This window comes from Taudactylus pleione, unplaced genomic scaffold (genome assembly GCF_031769625.1).
Source record: "Taudactylus pleione unplaced genomic scaffold, aTauple2 ptg001050l, whole genome shotgun sequence".
In the NCBI taxonomy this organism is placed as follows: domain Eukaryota; kingdom Metazoa; phylum Chordata; class Amphibia; order Anura; family Myobatrachidae; genus Taudactylus; species Taudactylus pleione.
Window position 1 is genome coordinate 457,598 of NW_028285451.1, and position 25,053 is coordinate 482,650.

Sequence of the window (25,053 nt, forward strand, 5' to 3'; positions counted from 1 at the left end):
TTTTCCGGCATTTGGGAGCAAATGACCGATCGTCATTTCCTCCCATACATTACCAGGTTTTCGTTCCAGCCAGATAGATTGGACAGATGATCTTATAGTGTGTACCCAGCTTTATCTGTGTTAGATGCACCATTGGTCATATCATGATAGCTTTCACCAGCCCTATGGTAGGAGCAATTTCTGCATCTGAACAGAGCGTCCTGTGTTAGGGCCTGCTGCGCCATTAGTGACAAGCCCGCGTTTGCCTAATCACCCGCAGTTACTTCCCAGGAACGCTCATTGAAGTCCACAGATCTTGTGTCTATATTTGTTCTGTGTCTCCTGGCGGTTTCCATCGGGACCCATGTGCAGACTTCGGCCAACTGCGTGCGGCATTGACACTGCGTGCACCTCTTGCTTAGGCCCCAAGTGAGATAATATCTCTGTATATCACTAATACCCCTTATACACTGCTGCAATAAGCCGGGTTATTGCCAGGTCTACCCGGGAAGTGGCTCAGTGGAAAAGGATCCCTGAAAAATAACGTGGGTCAAATGACCCGGGAATCCAACCCAGGTAGCTACCAGGGTCGGACCCAGGATGGACCCAGGTAATAGTGCAGTGTAAACGGCGTGACCTGGGATATTCGACCTGGGTCATGCCTAAAATGAGCTGATTGGTGGTTGTGGAGCAGTCACCGCCCACTTTTTATGACCTCACAAGTTTAGCAGGGCAGACCCGGGTTCAGTGTGAACGGGGCTGACCTGGGAATAACCTAGATTGAAGGTGCAGTGTAAACGGGGTCTGATCTGGGTCTGAGCTGGGTTGGAGCCATATCTGAAAAGCCAAGTCAGATCCGTTTTTTTGGTGTAAAATGGGTATAAAAAGCAAATCAGATAGTTTCACTATGGTATGAAATTAGACATTGTGTCAGTTGCCATGAATCTCACCTCCTTATAACCGAGGTGAACTGAGAAACAACAACTTAATATATACCTCCCAAAATGTGCCCAGGCTAAATAGTTACTAAATAAGCCTCATCTGCACAAACCATGCCCTTAATTCACACAAACCCGCACCAATTACACCAACTTTCAGACTAACCATGCCCACCCATTTACTGGTTTAGGCCTGCCCACTTCCTCATACTACCCGGTGCTATAGAACCCCAGTGGCACATTGTAAATAAACAATAATAATAAATCAGTCCCGGCCTTTTCAAGCTCTATGAATTGGGGCAGTCAGTTTGAAATAGGAAAAGTTGGGAGGTCTAGGATTAATAAGTGTCATCACATTTAGAGAAACAGCCTTATTAATAATTCAGAGGAAACTATTAGCACAGAAAATAATAAGGACTAGGAGTAGCTGGGAACAAACTGGGAAGTGCACAGAAACCGCTTAACAAAAGAACATCCTCAAAAAGCAACTATTTCAAAATAGCCCCGTCCTTGCAGTACCGCATCTGACCAGCGTGTGTCACTTGGATACAATTCTCTGCAGTAATACGTGCTTGTAGGTTATACAAGGTCTGGGCCTGCGCAGTCCGCTATCGCTTTCTATGGCGCAGTTTGCAGATATCCGCGAGAACACTTGTGTCCGGCTCAGAATCGGGCGCACTCTCTGGTATCTAATATACTGCAAAAACTTTAATGAACATTTTTGGAAACAGGCGCAGAGCAACACGGAGCCGTGAGCTTAACAATCATGCAGCGCGCTGGCTTGGTTATCCGAAGCGTACGCCAGTTTTCCTAATGTCCCTGATTGTCTCTGTGTAACGTTTAACACATTAATGAATTGATATCCAGTTTATCCTGCGAGGCCTCATGCCCCTTTCTGTGTTGCGCAGATGGGCAGAGATAAAGTGCTAATCACCGAGCTGACTCGCCAGCCTAGCGCCGTACCGCCCGCCACGCCAGTGTATGAGGACCCATACGAGCGTTCGCTGAAGTACATGGAAAAGCACAACATCCTGGAGATCTTTCAGGTCAGTGACATGCGATTACATACAAAGGACATCCCAGTGCCCTCTGACCTGGAACCTGGCACTAAGGACAGTGACCGGCATTTCTGCGGATCATACTGTACGGATGTGTCCTCCAACATCTAGCCTCAATACGCCACGCCGCGCGACATGCCTGGGGAGTGAGTGAGCCGCCAGGTCCCGTGCTATTCTGCTAGCGGTGGGTGTCTTTTTTTTTGCCGAATATATATCTAAGTGGCAATGCGATGTGACTAGGACGCACCAGGAGACTCCGCTGATTAAACAGATATATGACACTTGTATATCTGTGTGCGACTGAGTCTGTAAACAGAACTTGGCGTGGAAATAAGCCGCTGCGGCTGCATCGTAGCCCTTCGTACGCTGATTCAGAGACTCAGTCGCACACAGATATTCCAGTGTCACATATTAAATTAATCAGCGCAGTTTCCCGCAATGTGAAGCGACTAGGACGAATGTTTTTACAACATTTTTAAGCAAAAAGCAAAAAATACGCCCGGAGCTAGCAGAGTCTCTCGGGACCTTGCGCGCCGAGAGGGGCTATTTGGCGCGACTGGAGCAAAGATTAGTAAGGACACATCTGTATAGAAGACGTACACGTTATCTCCGCAGCCAGTAATACTGAGTGCACTTCCCTCCATCCTTAATACACAAAGCACTGGTCTGTGGAGCAATACTGCCCCTTAGTGTTCTGACTGTATATTACAGCAGTGTATTGTTCCTTTATGTAACATTGTGCACATCCAGCCAGGTAAAGTCCTCTCTTCACTTCTCCTTTGTTATATTTTTATTCACAACTGTGATATTTACTTTTCAGGAGATGACAGCAAAGCTGGTGTATGAGAAGCCAGCGGATCCCCTGGAGTTTATGCTAGAGAAGGTGATTATATACCGCACTCACACTGCACCTGCCTAGCACTCACTGTGCACTCCTATAGCACTCACTGTGCACTCCTAAAGCACTCACTCTGCACTCCTATAGCACTCACTGTGCACTCCCATATCACTCTGCTCTCCTCTATCACTCACTCTACATTCCCATAGCACTCACTCTACACTCCCATAGCACTCACTCTGCACTCCTATAGCACTCACTCTGCTCTCCCATATCACTCTGCTCTCCTCTATCACTCACTCTACATTCCCATAGCACTCACTCTACATTCCCATAGCACTCACTCTACATTCCCATAGCACTCACTCTACATTCCCATAGCACTCACTCTACACTCCCATAGCACTCCCATAGCACTCACTCTGCACTCCCATAGCACTCACTCTGCACTCCCATAGCACTCACTCTGCATTCCCATATCACTCACTATGCACTCCCATAGCACTCACTGTACACTCCTATAGCACTCACTGTACACTCCCATAACACTCACTGTGCACTCCCATAGCCCTCACTGTGCACTCCCATAGCCCTCACTGTGCACTCCCATAGCACTCACTCTGCTCTCCCATAGCACTCACTCTGCTCTCCCATAGCACTCACTCTGCTCTCCTCTATCACTCACTCTACATTCCCATAGCACTCACTCTACATTCCCATAGCACTCACTCTACACTCCCATAACACTCAATGTGCACTCCCATAGCACTCACTGTGCACTCCCATAGCACTCACTCTGCTCTCCCATAGCACTCACTATGCTCTCCCATAGCACTCACTGTGCTCTCCTCTATCACTCACTCTACATTCCCATAGCACTCACTCTACATTCCCATAGCACTCACTCTACACTCCCATAGCACTCACTGTGCACTCCCATAGCACTCACTCTGCTCTCCCATAGCACTCACTATGCTCTCCCATAGCACTCACTGTGCTCTCCTCTATCACTCACTCTACATTCCCATAGCACTCACTCTGCACTCCCACAGCACTCACTGTGCTCTCCCATAGCACTCACTGTGCTCTCCCATAGCACTCACTGTGCTCTCCCATAGCACTCACTCTACACTCCCATAGCACTCACTCTGCACTCCCATAGCACTCACTCTGCACTCCCATAGCACTCACTCTGTACTCCCATAGCACTCACTCTGCACTCCAATATCACTCACTCTGCACTCCCATAGCACTCACTTTGCACTCCCATAGCACTCACTCTGTACTCCCATAGCACTCACTCTGCACTCCTATAGCACTCACTCTGCACTCCCAAAGAACTCACTCTGCACTCCTATAGCACTCACTCTGCACTCCTATAGCACTCACTCTGCACTCCCAAAGAACTCACTCTGCACTCCTATAGCACTCACTCTGCAATCCCATAGCAATCACTCTGCACTCCCATAGCACTCACTCTGCACTCCCATAGCACTCACTCTGCACTCCTATAGCACTCACTCTGCACTCCCAAAGAACTCACTCTGCACTCCCAAAGAACTCACTCTGCACTCCCATAGCACTCACTCTGCACTCCAATAGCACTCACTCTGCACTGCCAAAGAGCTCACTCTGCACTCCCATAGCACTCACTCTGCACTCCCAAAGAACTCACTCTGCACTCCTTTAGCACTCACTCTGCTCTCCCATAACACTCACTGTGCACTCCCATAGCACTCACTCTGCACTCCCATAGCACTCACTCTACATTCCCATATCAGTCTCTTCACTCCTATAGCACTCACACTGCTCTCCCATAACACTCACTGTACACTCCCATAACACTCACTCTGCACTCCCATAGCACTCACTCTTCACTCCCATAGCACTCACTCTACACTCCCATAGCACTCACTCTGCACTCCCATAGCACTCACTCTGTACTCCAATATCACTCACTCTGCACTCCTATAGCACTCACTCTGCACCCAAAGCACTCACTCTGCTTTCCCATAGCACTTACTCTGCACTCCTATAGCACTCACTCTACACTCCCATAGCACTCACTCTGCACTCCAATATCATTCACTCTGCACTCCCATAGCACTCACTGTACACTCCTATAGCACTCACTCTGCACTCCCATAGCACTCACTCTGCACTCCAATATCACTGTCTTCACTCCCATAGCACTCACTCTGCACTCCCATAACACTCACTGCACTCCCATAACACTCACTCTGCACTCCCATAGCACTCACTCTGCACTCCCATAGCACTCACTCTGCACTCCCATAGCACTCACTCTGCACTCCCATAGCACTCACTCTGCACTCCCATATCACTCACTCTACACTCCCATAACACTCACTGTGCACTCCCATAGCACTCACTGTGCACTCACTCTGCTCTCCCATAGCACTCACTCTGCTCTCCCATAGCACTCACTGTGCTCTCCTTTATCACTCACTCTACATTCCCATAGCACTCACTCTGCACTCCCATAGCACTCACTCTGCTCTCCCATAGCACTCACTGTGCTCTCCCATAGCACTCACTGTGCTCTCCCATAGCACTCACTGTGCTCTCCCATAGCACTCACTGTGCTCTCCCATAGCACTCACTGTGCTCTCCCATAGCACTCACTGTGCTCTCCCATTGCACTCACTGTGCTCTCCCATAGCACTCACTCTACACTCCCATAGCACTCACTCTACACTCCCATAGCACTCACTCTGCACTCCCATAGCGCTCACTCTGTACTCCCATAGCGCTCACTGTGCACTCCCATAGCACTCACTCTGCACTCCCATAGCACTCACTCTGCACTCCTATAGCACTCACTCTGCACCCAAAGCACTCACTCTGCTTTCCCATAGCACTCACTCTGCACTCTTATAGCACTTACTCTACACTCCCATAGCACTCACTCTGCACTCCAATATCATTCACTCTGCACTCCCATAGCACTCACTGTACACTCCTATAGCACTCACTCTGCACTCCCATAGCACTCACTCTGCACTCCAATATCACTGTCTTCACTCCCATAGCACTCACTCTGCACTCCCATAACACTCACTGCACTCCCATAACACTCACTCTGCACTCCCATAGCACTCACTCTGCACTCCCATAGCACTCACTCTGCACTCCCATAGCACTCACTCTGCACTCCCATAGCACTCACTCTACACTCCCATAGCACTCACTCTACACTCCCATAGCACTTACTCTACACTCCCATATCACTCACTGTACACTCCTATAGCACTCACTCTGCACTCCTATAGCAGTCACTCTGCTCTCCCATAGCACTCACTCTGCACTCCCATAGCATTTACTGTGCACTCCCATGTAACTCACTCTACACTTACATAACACTCACACTACACTTACATAGCACTCACTACGCTTGCATAGCTCTCACACTACACTTACATAGCACTCACACTACACTTACATAGCACTCACACTACACTTACATAGCTCTCACACTACGCTTACATAGCACTCACACTACGCTTACATAGCACTCACACTACGCTTACATAGCACTCACACTACACTTACATAGCTCCCATACTACGCTTACATAGCACTCACACAACACGTACATAGCTCTCACACTACACTTACATAGCTCCCACACTACGCTTACATAGCTCCCACACTACGCTTACATAGCTCCCACACTACACTTACATAGCACTCACACTACACTTACATAGCTTTCACACTACACTTACATAGCACTCACACTACACTTACATAGCACTCACACTAAGCTTACATAGCTCCCATACTACGCTTACATAGCACTCACACTACGCTTACATAGCTCCCATACTACGCTTACATAGCACTCACACTACACTTACATAGCTCTCACACTACACTTACATAGCACTCACACTACGTTTACATAGCTCCCACACTACACTTACATAGCACTCACACTACACTTACATAGCTCTCACACTACACTTACATAGCACTCACACTACACTTACATAGCACTCACACTAAGCTTACATAGCACTCACACTAAGCTTACATAGCACTCACACTAAGCTTACATAGCTCCCACACTACACTTACATAGCTCCCACACTACACTTACATAGCACTCACACTACATACATAGCACTCACACTACACTTACATAGCACTCACACTACACTTACATAGCACTCACACTACACTTACATAGCACTCACAGTACAGTTACATAGCACTCACACTACACTTACATAGCACTCACACTACACTTACATAGCTCCCATACTACGCTTACATAGCTCCCATACTACGCTTACATAGCACTCACACTACACTTACATAGCACTCACACTACACTTACATAGCACTCACAGTACAGTTACATAGCACTCACACTACACTTACATAGCACTCACACTACACTTACATAGCACTCACACTACTGTTATATATCTCTCACACTACTTTTACATAGCACTCACACTACCCTTACATAGCACTCACACTACCATTACATAGCACTCACACTACACTTCAATAGCACTCACACTACACTTACATAGCACTCACACTACTGTTATATATCTCTCACACTACTTTTACATAGCACTCACACTATGCTTCATAGCTCTAACACTACACTTACATAGCACTGACACTACACTTACATAGCACTCACACTACGCTTACTTAGCACTCACACTACACTTACATAGCACTCACACAACACTTACATAGCACTCACACTACCATTACATAGCACTCACACTACCCTTGCATAGCACTCACACTACCCTTACATAGCACTCATACTACCCTTACATAGCACTCATACTACCCTTACATAGCACTCACACTACCCTTACAGAGCACTCACACTACCCTTACATAGCACTCACACTACCCTTACATAGCACTCACACTACCATTACATAGCACTCACACTACCCTTACATAGCACTCACACTACACTTACATAGCACTCACACTACTGTTATATATCTCTCACACTACTTTACATAGCACTCACACTACACTTACATAGCACTCACACTACACTTACATAGCACTCACACTACTGTTATATATCTCTCACACTACTTTTACATAGCACTCACACTATGCTTCATAGCTCTAACACTACACTTACATAGCACTCACACTACTGTTACATATCTCTCACACTACACTTACATAGCACTCACACAACACTTACATAGCACTCACACTACCATTACATAGCACTCACACTACCCTTACATAGCACTCACACTACCCTTACATAGCACTCATACTACCCTTACATAGCACTCACACTACCCTTACAGAGCACTCACACTACCCTTACAAAGCACTCACACTACCCTTACATAGCACTCACACTACACTTACATAGCACTCACACTACCATTACATAGCACTCATACTACCCTTACATAGCACTCACACTACCCTTACATAGCACTCACACTCCACTTACATAGCACTCACACTACGCTTACATAGCTCTCACACTACGCTTACATAGCACTCACACTACACTTACATAGCACTCACACTACACTTACATAGCACTTACACTACGCTTACATAGCACTCACACTACACTTACATAGCACTCACAGTACAGTTACATAGCTCTCACACTACACTTATAGCTTCCACACTACACTTACATAGCTCCCACACTACACTTACATAGCACTCACACTACACTTACATAGCACTCATACTACACTTACATAGCACTCACACTAAGCTTACATAGCACTCACACAAACCTTACATAGCACTCACACTAAGCTTACATAGCTCCCATACTACACTTACATAGCTGCCATAATACGCTTACATAGCACTCACACTACGTTTACATAGCTCCCACACTACACTTACATAGCTCCCACACTACACACATAGCACTCACACTACACTTACATAGCACTCACACTACACTTACATAGCTCCCATACTACGCTTACATAGCACTCACACTACACTTACATAGCACTCACAGTACAGTTACATAGCACTCACACTACACTTACATAGCACTCACACTACTCTTACATAGCACTCACACTACTGTTATATATCTCTCACACTACTTTTACATAGCACTCACACTATGCTTCATTGCTCTAACACTACTTTTACATAGCACTCACACTACACTTACATAGCACTCACACTACTGTTATATATCTCTCACACTACTTTTACATAGCACTCACACTATGCTTCATAGCTCTAACACTACACTTACATAGCACTCACACTACTGTTACATATCTCTCACACTACACTTACATAGCACTCGCACAACACTTACATAGCACTCACACTACCATTACATAGCACTCACACTACCCTTACATAGCACTCACACTACCCTTACATAGCACTCACACTACCCTTACAGAGCACTCACACTACCCTTACATAGCACTCACACTACCCTTACATAGCACTCACACTACACTTACATAGCACTCACACTACACTTACATAGCACTCACACTACCATTACCTAGCACTCACACGACCCTTACATAGCACTCACACTACCCTTACATAGCACTCACACTACACTTACATAGCACTCACACTACGCTTACATAGCTCTCACACTACGCTTACATAGCACTCACACTACACTTACATAGCACTCACACTACACTTACATAGCACTTACACTACGCTTACATAGCACTCACACTACGCTTACATAGCACTCACAGTACAGTTACATAGCTCTCACACTACACTTATAGCTTCCACACTACACTTACATAGCTCCCACACTACACTTACATACTACACTTACATAGCACTCACACTACACTTACATAGCACTCACACAAAGCTTACATAGCACTCACACTAAGCTTACATAGCTCCCATACTACACTTACATAGCTCCCATACTACGCTTACATAGCACTCACACTACGTTTACATAGCTCCCACACTACACTTCCATAGCTCCCACACTACACTTACATAGCACTCACACTACACACATAGCACTCACACTACACTTACATAGCACTCACACTACACTTACATAGCACTCACACTACACTTACATAGCACTCACACTACGCTTACATAGCTCCCATACTACGCTTACATAGCACTCACACTACACTTACATAGCACTCACAGTACAGTTACATAGCACTCACACTACACTTACATAGCACTCACACTACACTTACATAGCACTCACACTACTGTTATATATCTCTTACACTACTTTTACATAGCACTCACACTATGCTTCATTGCTCTAACACTACTTTTACATAGCACTCACACTACACTTACATAGCACTCACACTACTGTTATATATCTCTCACACTACTTTTACATAGCACTCACACTATGCTTCATAGCTCTAACACTACACTTACATAGCACTCACACTACTGTTACATATCTCTCACACTACTTTTACATAGCACTCACACTACCCTTACATAGCACTCACACTACCCTTACATAGCACTCACACTACCATTACATAGCACTCACACTACACTTACATAGCACTCACACTACACTTACATAGCACTCACACTACTGTTATATATCTCTCACACTACTTTTACATAGCACTCACACTATGCTTACATAGCACTCACACTACCATTACATAGCACTCACACTACCCTTACATAGCACTCATACTACCCTTACATAGCACTCACACTACCCTTACATAGCACTCACACTACACTTACATAGCACTCACACTACACTTACAGAGCTCCCACACTACACTTACATAGCACTCACACTACTGTTACATAGCACTCACACTACAGTTACATGGCACTCACACAACACTTACATAGCTCTCACACTACGCTTACACAGCACTCACACTACACTTACACAGCACTCACACTACACTTGCGTAGCACTCACACTACTGTTACATATCTCTCACACTAAGCTTACATAGCACTCACACTAAGCTTACATAGCTCCCATACTACACTTACATAGCTCCCATACTACGCTTACATAGCACTCACACTACATTTACATAGCTCCCACACTACACTTACATAGCTCCCACACTACACTTACATAGCACTCACACTACACACATAGCACTCACACTACACTTACATAGCACTCACACTACCCTTACATAGCTCTCACACTACTTTTACATAACACTCACACTACACTTGCGTAGCACTCACACTACTGTTACATATCTCTCACACTACTTTTACATAGCACTCACACTACACTTACATAGCACTCACACTACACTTACATAGCACTCACACTACACTTACATAGCACTCACACTACACTTACATAGCACTCACACTAAGCTTACATAGCACTCACACTAAGCTTACATAGCTCCCATACTACACTTACATAGCTCCCATACTACGCTTACATAGCACTCACACTACATTTACATAGCTCCCACACTACACTTACATATCTCCCACACTACACTTACATAGCACTCACACTACACTTACATAGCACTCACACTACCCTTACATAGCTCTCACACTACTTTTACATAACACTCACACTACACTTGCGTAGCACTCACACTACTGTTACATATCTCTCACACTACTTTTACATAGCACTCACACTACACTTACATAGCTCTCACTCTACACTTACATAGCACTCACTCTACTGTTACATATCTCTCTCACTACTTTTACATAGCACTCACACTACACTTGCCTAGCACTCACACTACACTTACATAACACTCACACTACACTTACATAGCTCTCACTCTACACTTACATAGCTCTCACTCTACACTTACATAGCTCTCACTCTACTGTTACATATCTCTCACACTACTTTTACATAGCACTCACACTACTTTTACATAGCACTCACACTACACTTGCGTAGCACTCACACTACTGTTACATAGCACTGACACTACTGTTACATAGCACTCACACTACTGTTACATAGCACTCACACTACTCTTACATAGCACTCACACTACCCTTACATAGCAGTCACACTTCCCTTACATAGCAGTCACACTACTGTTACTTAGCACTCACACTACTTTTACATAGCACTCACACTACACTTGCGTAGCACTCACACTATGCTTACATAGCTCTCACACTACCCTTACATAGCACTCACACTACACTTGCGTAGCACTCACACTATGCTTACATAGCACTCACACTACCCTTACATAGCACTCACACTACTCTTACATAGCACTCACACTACTCTTACATAGCACTCACACTACTCTTACATAGCACTCACACTACTGTTACTTAGCACTCACACTACTTTTACATAGCACTCACACTACACTTACATAGCACTCACACTACTCTTACATAGCACTCACACTACTGTTACTTAGCACTCACACTACTTTTACATAGCACTCACACTACACTTACATAGCACTCACACTACTCTTACATAGCACTCACACTACCCTTACATAGCAGTCACACTACTGTTACTTAGCACTCACACTACTTTTACATAGCACTCACACTACACTTGCGTAGCACTCACACTATGCTTACAGAGCTCTCACACTACCCTTACATAGCACTCACACTACACTTGCGTAGCACTCACACTATGCTTACATAGCACTCACACTACCCTTACATAACACTCACACTACCTTTACATAGCACTCACACTACCTTTACATAGCACTCACACTACCCTTATATAGCACTCACACTACCTTTACATAGCACTCACACTACCCTTACATAGCACTCACACTATGCTTCATAGCTCTAACACTACACTTACATAGCACTCACACTACTGTTACATATCTCTCACACTACACTTACATAGCACTCACACAACACTTACATAGCACTCACACTACCCTTACATAGCACTCACACTACCCTTACATAGCACTCACACTACCATTACATAGCACTCACACTACCCTTACATAGCACTCACACTACCATTACATAGCACTCACACTACCATTACATAGCACTCACACTACACTTACATAGCACTCACACTACACTTACATAGCACTCACACTACTGTTATATATCTATCACACTACTTTTACATAGCACTCACACTACTGTTATATATCTCTCACACTACTTTTACATAGCACTCACACTACGGTTACATAGCACTCACACTATGCTTACATAGCACTCACACTATGCTTACATAGCACTCACACTACTGTTACATAGCACTCAAACTACTTTTACATAGCACTCACACTACAATTACATAGCACTCACACTACTGTTACATAGCACTCAAACTACTTTTACATAGCACTCAAACTACACTTACATAGCACTCACACTACTGTTACATATCTCTCACACTACTCTTACATAGCACTCACACTACCCTTACATAGCACTCACGCTACCCTTACATAGCACTCACGCTACCCTTACTTAGCACTCACACTATGCTTACATAGCACTCACACTACTGTTACATAGCACTCAAACTACTTTTACATAGCACTCACACTACAATTACATAGCACTCACACTACTGTTACATAGCACTCAAACTACTTTTACATAGCACTCACACTACACTTACATAGCACTCACACTACTGTTACATATCTCTCACACTACTTTTACATAGCACTCACACTACCCTTACATAGCACTCACGCTACCATTAGATAGCACTCACACTACGGTTACATAGCACTCACACTACTGTTACATAGCACTCTAACTACTTTTACATTGCACTCACACTACACTTACATAGCACTCACACTACTGTTACATAGCACTCAAACTACTTTTACATAGCTCTCACACTACACTTACATAGCACTCACACTACTGTTACATATCTCTCACTACTTTTACATGGCACTCACACAACACTTACATAGCACTCACACTACCCTTACATAGCACTCACACTACACTTACATAGCACTCACACTACTTTTACATAGCACTCAAACTACTTTTACATAGCACTCACACTACACTTACATAGCACTCACACTACTGTTACATATCTCTCACACTACTTTTACATAGCACTCAAACTACTTTTACATAGCACTCACACTACACTTGCCTAGCACTCACACTATGCTTCATAGCTCTAACACTACACTTACATAGCACTTACATAGCACTCACACTACACTTACATAGCTCTCACACTACACTTACATAGCACTCACTCTACCTTTACATAGCACTCACACTACCTTTACATAGCACTCACACTACCTTTAAATAGCACTCACTCTACTTTTACATAGCACTCACACTACACTTACATAGCACTCACACTACACTTACATAGCACTCACACTACACTTACATAGCACTCACACTGCTGTTACATAGCGCTCACACTACACTTACATAGCACTCACACTACTGTTACATATCTCTCACTACTTTTACATGGCACTCACACAACACTTACATAGCACTCACACTACCCTTACATAGCACTCACACTACAGGTACATAGCACTCACACTACTTTTACATAGCACTCAAACTACTTTTACATAGCACTCACACTACACTTACATAGCACTCACACTACACTTGCCTAGCACTCACACTACACTTACATAGCACTCACACTACACTTACATAGCACTCACACTACCTTTACATAGCACTCACACTACTTTTACATAGCACTCACACTACACTTGCCTAGCACTCACACTATGCTTCATAGCTCTAACACTACACTTACATAGCTCTCACACTACACTTACATAGCACTCACACTACCTTTACATAGCACTCTCACTACCTTTACATAGCACTCACACTACACTTGCATGGCACTCACACTACCTTTACATAGCACTCACACTACACTTACATAGCACTCACACTACCTTTTCATAGCACTCACACTACTTTTACATAGCACTCACACTACACTTGCCTAGCACTCACACTATGCTTCATAGCTCTAACACTACACTTACATAGCTCTCACACTACACTTACATAGCACTCACACTACCTTTACATAGCTCTCACACTACCTTTACATAGCACTCACACTACACTTACATAGCACTCACACTACTGTTACATATCTCTCTCACTACTTTTACATAGCACTCACACTACACTTACATAGCACTCACACTACCTTTACATAGCTCTCACACTACCTTTACATAGCACTCACACTACCTTTACATAGCACTCACACTACACTTACATAGCTCTCACTCTACACTTACATAGCACTCACACTACACTTACATAGCACTCACATTTCAGTTACTTAGCTCTTACACTACACTCACACTGCTGTTACATATCTCTCACACTACTTTTACATAGCACTCACACTACACTTACCTAGCACTCACACTACACTTGCCTAGCACTCACACTACACTTACATAGCACTCACATTTCAGTTACTTAGCTCTTACACTACACTTACAAAGCACTCACACTACACTTACACAGCACTCACACTACCCTTAAATAGCACTCACACTGCTCTTACATAGCAATCACACTAAAGTTATTATTATTATTACTATCATTTATTTATATGGCGCCACAAGTGTTCCGCAGCGCCTTACAAAGGATATAAACAAATTGTAGACAAGTGACTTACAGAACAATACAATACAGGACATGGATAATATATATTGCTATATTAGCGACCATATCACCCAGATAAGCAACAGAGCATAAGCAACCAAGTTACAGTTACACAGCACTTACACTACACTTACATAGCACTCACACTACACTTACATAGTACTTACATAGCACTCACACTACACTTACATAGCACTCACACTACCTTTACATAGCACTCACACTACCTTTACATAGCACTCACACTACACTTACATAGCACTCACACTACCTTTACATAGCACTCACTCTACTTTTACATAGCACTCACACTACACTTACATAGCTCTCACACTACACTTACATAGCACTCACACTACACTTACATAGCACTCACACTGCTGTTACATAGCACTCACACTACACTTACATAGCACTCACTCTACTGTTACATATCTCTCACTACTTTTACATGGCACTCACACAACACTTACATAGCACTCACACTACCCTTAAATAGCACTCACACTGCTCTTACATAGCAATCACACTAAAGTTATTGTTATTATTATTATCATTTATTTATATGGCGCCACAAGTGTTCCGCAGCGCCTTACAAAGGATATAAACAAATTGTAGACAAGTGACTTACAGAACAATACAATACAGGACATGGATAATATATATTGCTATATTAGCGACCATATCATCCAGATAAGCAACCAAGTTACAGTTACACAGCACTTACACTACACTTACACAGCACTTACACTACGCTTACATAGCACTCACACTACACTTACATAGCACTCACACTACGCTTACATAGCACTCACAATACGCTTACATAGCACTCACACTACACTTACATAGCACTCACACTACACTTACATAGCACTCACACTACACTTACATAGCTCTCACACTACACTTACATAGCACTCACACTACCTTTACATAGCACTCACACTACCTTTACATAGCACTCACACTACACTTACATAGCACTCACACTACCCTTACATAGCACTCACACTACCTTTACATAGCACTCACACTGCTTTTACATAGCACTCACACTACACTTACATAGCACTCACACTACTGTTACATATCTCTCTCACTACTTTTACATAGCACTCACACTACACTTACATAGCACTCACACTACCTTTATACAGCTCTCACACTACCTTTACATAGCACTCACACTACCTTTACATAGCACTCACACTACACTTACATAGCACTCACACTACACTTACATAGCACTCACACTGCTGTTACATATCTCTCAAACTACTTTTACATAGCACTCACACTACACTTACATAGCTCTCACTCTACACTTACATAGCACTCACACTACACTTACATAGCACTCACATTTCAGTTACTTAGCTCTTACACTACACTTACATAGCACTCACACTGCTGTTACATATCTCTCACACTACTTTTACATAGCACTCACACTACACTTGCCTAGCACTCACACTACACTTGCCTAGCACTCACACTACACTTACATAGCACTCACATTTCAGTTACTTAGCTCTTACACTACACTTACAAAGCACTCACACTACACTTACACAGCACTCACACTTCCCTTAAATAGCACTCACACTGCTTTTACATAGCACTCACACTACACTTGCCTAGCTCTCACACTATGCTTCATAGCTCTAACACTACACTTACATAGCTCTCACACTACACTTACATAGCACTCACACTACCTTTACATAGCTCTCACACTACCTTTACATAACACTCACACTACACTTACATAGCACTCACACTACACTTACATAGCACTCACACTACACTTACATAGCACTCACACTACTGTTACATATCTCTCTCACTACTTTTACATAGCACTCAAACTACTTTTACATAGCACTCACACTACACTTACATAGCACTCACACTACCTTTACATAGCTCTCACACTACCTTTACATAGCACTCACACTACCTTTACATAGCACTCACACTACACTTACATAGCACTCACACTACACTTACATAGCACTCACACTACTGTTACATATCTCTCACACTACTTTTACATAGCACTCACACTACACTTGCCTAGCACTCACACTACACTTACATAGCACTCACACTACACTTATATAGCACTCACACTACTTTTACATAGCACTCACACTACACTTACATAGCTCTCACTCTAGACTTACATAGCACTCACACTACTGTTACATATCTCTCACACTACTTTTACATAGCACTCACACTACACTTGCCTAGCACTCACACTACACTTACATAGCACTCACACTACACTTATATAGCACTCACACTACCCTTAAATAGCACTCACACTGCTCTTACATAGCAATCACACTAAAGTTATTATTATTATTATCATTTATTTATATGGCGCCACAAGTGTTCCGCAGCGCCTTACAAAGGACATAAACAAATTGTAGACAAGTGACTTACAGAACAATACAATACAGGACATGGATAATATATATTGCTATATTAGCGACCATATCACCCAGATAAGCAACAGAGCATAAGCAACCAAGTTACAGTTACACAGCACTTACACTACACTTACATAGCACTCACACTACGCTTACATAGCACTTACATAGCACTCACACTACGCTTACATAGCACTCACACTACGCTTACATAGCACTCACACTACACTTACATAGCACTCACACTACACTTACATAGCACTCACACTACACTTACATAGCACTCACACTACACTTACATAGCTCTCACACTACACTTACATAGCACTCACACTACCTTTACATAGCACTCACACTACACTTACATAGCACTCACACTACCTTTACATAGCACTCACACTACCTTTACATAGCACTCACACTGCTTTTACATAGCACTCACACTACACTTGCCTAGCACTCACACTATGCTTCATAGCTCTAACACTACACTTACATAGCTCTCACACTACACTTACATAGCACTCACACTACCTTTACATAGCTCTCACACTACCTTTACATAACACTCACACTACACTTACATAGCACTCACACTACACTTACTTAGCACTCACACTACACTTACATAGCACTCACACTACACTTACATAGCACTCACACTACTGTTACATAGCACTCACACTACCTTTATATAGCTCTCACACTACCTTTACATAACACTCACACTACACTTACATAGCACTCACACTACACTTACATAGCACTCACACTACACTTACATAGCACTCACACTACTTTTACATAGCACTCAAACTACTTTTACATAGCACTCACACTACACTTACATAGCACTCACACTACCTTTACATAGCTCTCACACTACCTTTACATAGCACTCACACTACCTTTACATAGCACTCACACTACACTTACATAGCACTCACACTACACTTACATAGCACTCACACTACACTTACATAGCACTCACACTGCTGTTACATATCTCTCAAACTACTTTTACATAGCACTCACACTACACTTACATAGCTCTCACTCTAGACTTACATAGCACTCACACTACTGTTACATATCTCTCACACTACTTTTACATAGCACTCACACTACACTTGCCTAGCACTCACACTACACTTACATAGCACTCACATGTCAGTTACTTAGCTCTTACACTACACTTACAAAGTACTCACACTACACTTATATAGCACTCACACTACCCTTAAATAGCACTCACACTGCTCTTACATAGCAATCACACTACACTTGCCTAGCACTCACACTATGCTTCATAGCTCTAACACTACACTTACATAGCTCTCACACTACACTTACATAGCACTCACACTACCTTTACATAGCTCTCACACTACCTTTACATAACACTCACACTACACTTACATAGCACTCACACTACACTTACTTAGCACTCACACTAAAGTTATTATTATTATTATCATTTATTTATATGGCGCCACAAGTGTTCCGCAGCGCCTTACAAAGGACATAAACAAATTGTAGACAAGTGACTTACAGAACAATACAATACAGGACATGGATAATATATATTGCTATATTAGCGACCATATCACCCAGATAAGCAACAGAGCATAAGCAACCAAGTTACAGTTACACAGCACTTACACTACACTTACATAGCACTCACACTACACTTATATAGCACTCACATTACACTTACATAGCACTCACACTACACTTACATAGCACTCACACTACACTTACATAGCACTTACACTACACTTACATAGCACTCACACTACACTTACATAGCACTCACACTACAATTACATAGCACTCACACTACCTTTACATAGCACTCACACTACCTTTACATAGCACTCACACTACAGTTACATAGCACTCACACTACTATTACATATCTCTCACACTACTTTTACATAGCACTCACACTACTTTTACATAGCACTCACACTACCCTTACAGAGCACTCACACTACTTTTACATAGCACTCAAACTTCTGTTACATATCTCTCACACTACACTTGCATAGCACTCACACTATGCTTCATAGCTCTAACACTACACTTACATAGCTCTCACTCTACACTTACATAGCACTCACACTACAATTAAATAGCACTCACACGACACTTACATAGCTCTCACTCTACACTTACATAGCACTCACACTACAATTAAATAGCACTCACACTACAATTAAATAGCACTCACACTACCTTTACATAGCACTCACACTACAGTTACATATCTCTCACACTACTTTTACATAGCACTCACACTACAGTTACATAGCACTCACACTACTTTTACATAGCACTCACACTTCACTTACATAGCTCTCACTCTACACTTACATAGCACTCACACTACCTTTACATAGCACTCACACTTCACTTACATAGCTCTCACTCTACACTTTCATAGCACTCACACTACTGTTACATATCTCTCACACTACTTTTACATAGCACTCAAACTACTTTTACATAGCACTCACACTATGCTTCATAGCTCTCACACTATAGTTATTATTATTATTATCATTTATTTATATGGCGCCACAAGTGTTCCGCAGCGCCCTACAAAGGACATAAACAAATTGTAGACAAGTGACTTACAGAACAATACAATACAGGACATGGATAATATATATTGCTATATTAGCGACCATATCACCCAGATAAGCAACAGAGCATAAGCAACCAAGTTAAAGTTACACAGCACTTACACTACACTTACACAGCACTTACACTACGCTTACATAGCACTCACACTACAATTACATAGCACTCACACTACACTTACATAGCACTCACACTACACTTACATAGCACTCACACTACAGTTACATAGCACTCACACTACACTTATATAGCTCTCACTCTACACTTACATAGCACTCACACTACACTTACATAGCACTCACACTACACTTACATAGCACTCACACTACACTTACATAGCACTCACACTACTGTTACATAGCACTCACACTACACTTATATAGCTCTCACTCTACACTTACATAGCACTCACACTACACTTACATAGCACTCACACTACTGTTACATATCTCTCACACTACACTTACATAGCACTCACACTACAATTACATAGCACTCACACATTTACATATCTCTCACACTACTTTTACATAGCACTCACACACTTACATATCTCTCACACTACTTTTACATAGCACTCACACACTTACATATCTCTCACACTACTTTTACATAGCACTCACACTACACTTGCGTAGCACTCACACTACCCTTACATAGCACTCACACTACTTTTACATAGCACTCACACTACACTTGCCTAGCACTCACGCTACTTTTACATAGCATTCAAACTACCTTTACATAGCACTCACACTACCTTTACGTAGCACTCAAACTACACTTACATAGCACTCACACTACCCTTACATAGCACTCACACTACTTTTACATAGCACTCACACTACACTTGCCTAGCACTCACACTATGCTTCATAGCTCTAACACTACACTTACATAGCTCTCACACTACACTTACATAGCACTCACACTACCTTTACATAGCACTCACACTATCTTTACATAGCACTCACACTACAGTTACATAGCACTCACTCTACTTTTACATAGCACTCACACTAAGCTTACATAGCACTCACACTAAGCTTACATAGCTCCCATACTACACTTACATAGCTCCCATACTACGCTTACATAGCACTCACACTACATTTACATAGCTCCCACACTACACTTACATAGCTCCCACACTACACTTACATAGCACTCACACTACACACATAGCACTCACACTACACTTACATAGCACTCACACTACCCTTACATAGCTCTCACACTACTTTTACATAACACTCACACTACACTTGCGTAGCACTCACACTACTGTTACATATCTCTCACACTACTTTTACATAGCACTCACACTACACTTACATAGCTCTCACTCTACACTTACATAGCACTCACTCTACTGTTACATATCTCTCTCACTACTTTTACATAGCACTCACACTACACTTGCCTAGCACTCACACTACACTTACATAACACTCACACTACACTTACATAGCTCTCACTCTACACTTGCATAGCTCTCACTCTACACTTACATAGCACTCACTCTACTGTTACATATCTCTCACACTACTTTTACATAGCACTCACACTACTTTTACATAGCACTCACACTACACTTGCGTAGCACTCACACTACTGTTACATAGCACTCACACTACTGTTACATAGCACTCACACTACTCTTACATAGCACTCACACTACTCTTACATAGCACTCACACTACCCTTACATAGCAGTCACACTACTTTTACATAGCACTCACACTACACTTACATAGCACTCATACTACTGTTATATATCTCTCACACTACTTTTACATAGCACTCACACTTCCCTTACATAGCACTCACACTACTCTTACATAGCACTCACACTACTCTTACATAGCACTCACACTACTCTTACATAGCACTCACACTATGCTTCATAGCTCTCACACTATAGTTATTATTATTATTATCATTTATTTATATGGCGCCACAAGTGTTCCGCAGCGCCTTACAAAGGACATAAACAAATTGTAGACAAGTGACTTACAGAACAATACAATACAGGACATGGATAATATATATTGCTATATTAGCGACCATATCACCCAGATAAGCAACAGAGCATAAGCAACCAAGTTACAGTTACACAGCACTTACACTACACTTACATAGCACTCACACTACGCTTACATAGCACTTACATAGCACTCACACTACGCTTACATAGCACTCACACTACGCTTACATAGCACTCACACTACACTTACATAGCACTCACACTACACTTACATAGCACTCACACTACACTTACATAGCACTCACACTACACTTACATAGCTCTCACACTACACTTACATAGCACTCACACTACCTTTACATAGCACTCACACTACACTTACATAGCACTCACACTACCTTTACATAGCACTCACACTACCTTTACATAGCACTCACACTGCTTTTACATAGCACTCACACTACACTTGCCTAGCACTCACACTATGCTTCATAGCTCTAACACTACACTTACATAGCTCTCACACTACACTTACATAGCACTCACACTACCTTTACATAGCTCTCACACTACCTTTACATAACACTCACACTACACTTACATAGCACTCACACTACACTTACTTAGCACTCACACTACACTTACATAGCACTCACACTACACTTACATAGCACTCACACTACTGTTACATAGCACTCACACTACCTTTATATAGCTCTCACACTACCTTTACATAACACTCACACTACACTTACATAGCACTCACACTACACTTACATAGCACTCACACTACACTTACATAGCACTCACACTACACTTACATAGCACTCACACTACTGTTACATAGCACTCACACTACTTTTACATAGCACTCAAACTACTTTTACATAGCACTCACACTACACTTACATAGCACTCACACTACCTTTACATAGCTCTCACACTACCTTTACATAGCACTCACACTACCTTTACATAGCACTCACACTACACTTACATAGCACTCACACTACACTTACATAGCACTCACACTACACTTACATAGCACTCACACTGCTGTTACATATCTCTCAAACTACTTTTACATAGCACTCACACTACACTTACATAGCTCTCACTCTAGACTTACATAGCACTCACACTACTGTTACATATCTCTCACACTACTTTTACATAGCACTCACACTACACTTGCCTAGCACTCACACTACACTTACATAGCACTCACATGTCAGTTACTTAGCTCTTACACTACACTTACAAAGCACTCACACTACACTTATATAGCACTCACACTACCCTTAAATAGCACTCACACTGCTCTTACATAGCAATCACACTACACTTGCCTAGCACTCACACTATGCTTCATAGCTCTAACACTACACTTACATAGCTCTCACACTACACTTACATAGCACTCACACTACCTTTACATAGCTCTCACACTACCTTTACATAACACTCACACTACACTTACATAGCACTCACACTACACTTACTTAGCACTCACACTAAAGTTATTATTATTATTATCATTTATTTATATGGCGCCACAAGTGTTCCGCAGCGCCTTACAAAGGACATAAACAAATTGTAGACAAGTGACTTACAGAACAATACAATACAGGACATGGATAATATATATTGCTATATTAGCGACCATATCACCCAGATAAGCAACAGAGCATAAGCAACCAAGTTACAGTTACACAGCACTTACACTACACTTACATAGCACTCACACTACACTTATATAGCACTCACATTACACTTACATAGCACTCACACTACACTTACATAGCACTCACACTACACTTACATAGCACTTACACTACACTTACATAGCACTCACACTACACTTACATAGCACTCACACTACAATTACATAGCACTCACACTACACTTACATAGCACTCACACTACACTTACATAGCACTCACACTACAGTTACATAGCACTCACACTACTATTACATATCTCTCACACTACTTTTACATAGCACTCACACTACTTTTACATAGCACTCACACTACCCTTACAGAGCACTCACACTACTTTTACATAGCACTCAAACTTCTGTTACATATCTCTCACACTACACTTGCATAGCACTCACACTATGCTTCATAGCTCTAACACTACACTTACATAGCTCTCACTCTACACTTACATAGCACTCACACTACAATTAAATAGCACTCACACGACACTTACATAGCTCTCACTCTACACTTACATAGCACTCACACTACAATTAAATAGCACTCACACTACAATTAAATAGCACTCACACTACCTTTACATAGCACTCACACTACAGTTACATATCTCTCACACTACTTTTACATAGCACTCACACTACAGTTACATAGCACTCACACTACTTTTACATAGCACTCACACTTCACTTACATAGCTCTCACTCTACACTTACATAGCACTCACACTACCTTTACATAGCACTCACACTTCACTTACATAGCTCTCACTCTACACTTTCATAGCACTCACACTACTGTTACATATC

General features: G+C 42.4%; 1 protein-coding gene across 1 annotated transcript in view; it reads left to right on the forward strand.

Annotated features, from left to right (window-relative positions):
* Window positions 1-25,053, forward strand: part of TEX55 (testis expressed 55) — a 105,515-nt gene that overhangs the window by 41,684 nt on the left and 38,778 nt on the right. The window contains exons 4-5 of the mRNA XM_088461440.1: window positions 1,826-1,963; window positions 2,796-2,858. Of these exons, the coding sequence (XP_088317566.1) occupies window positions 1,826-1,963; window positions 2,796-2,858 (201 nt within the window). The remainder of the gene's footprint in view (window positions 1-1,825; window positions 1,964-2,795; window positions 2,859-25,053) is intronic.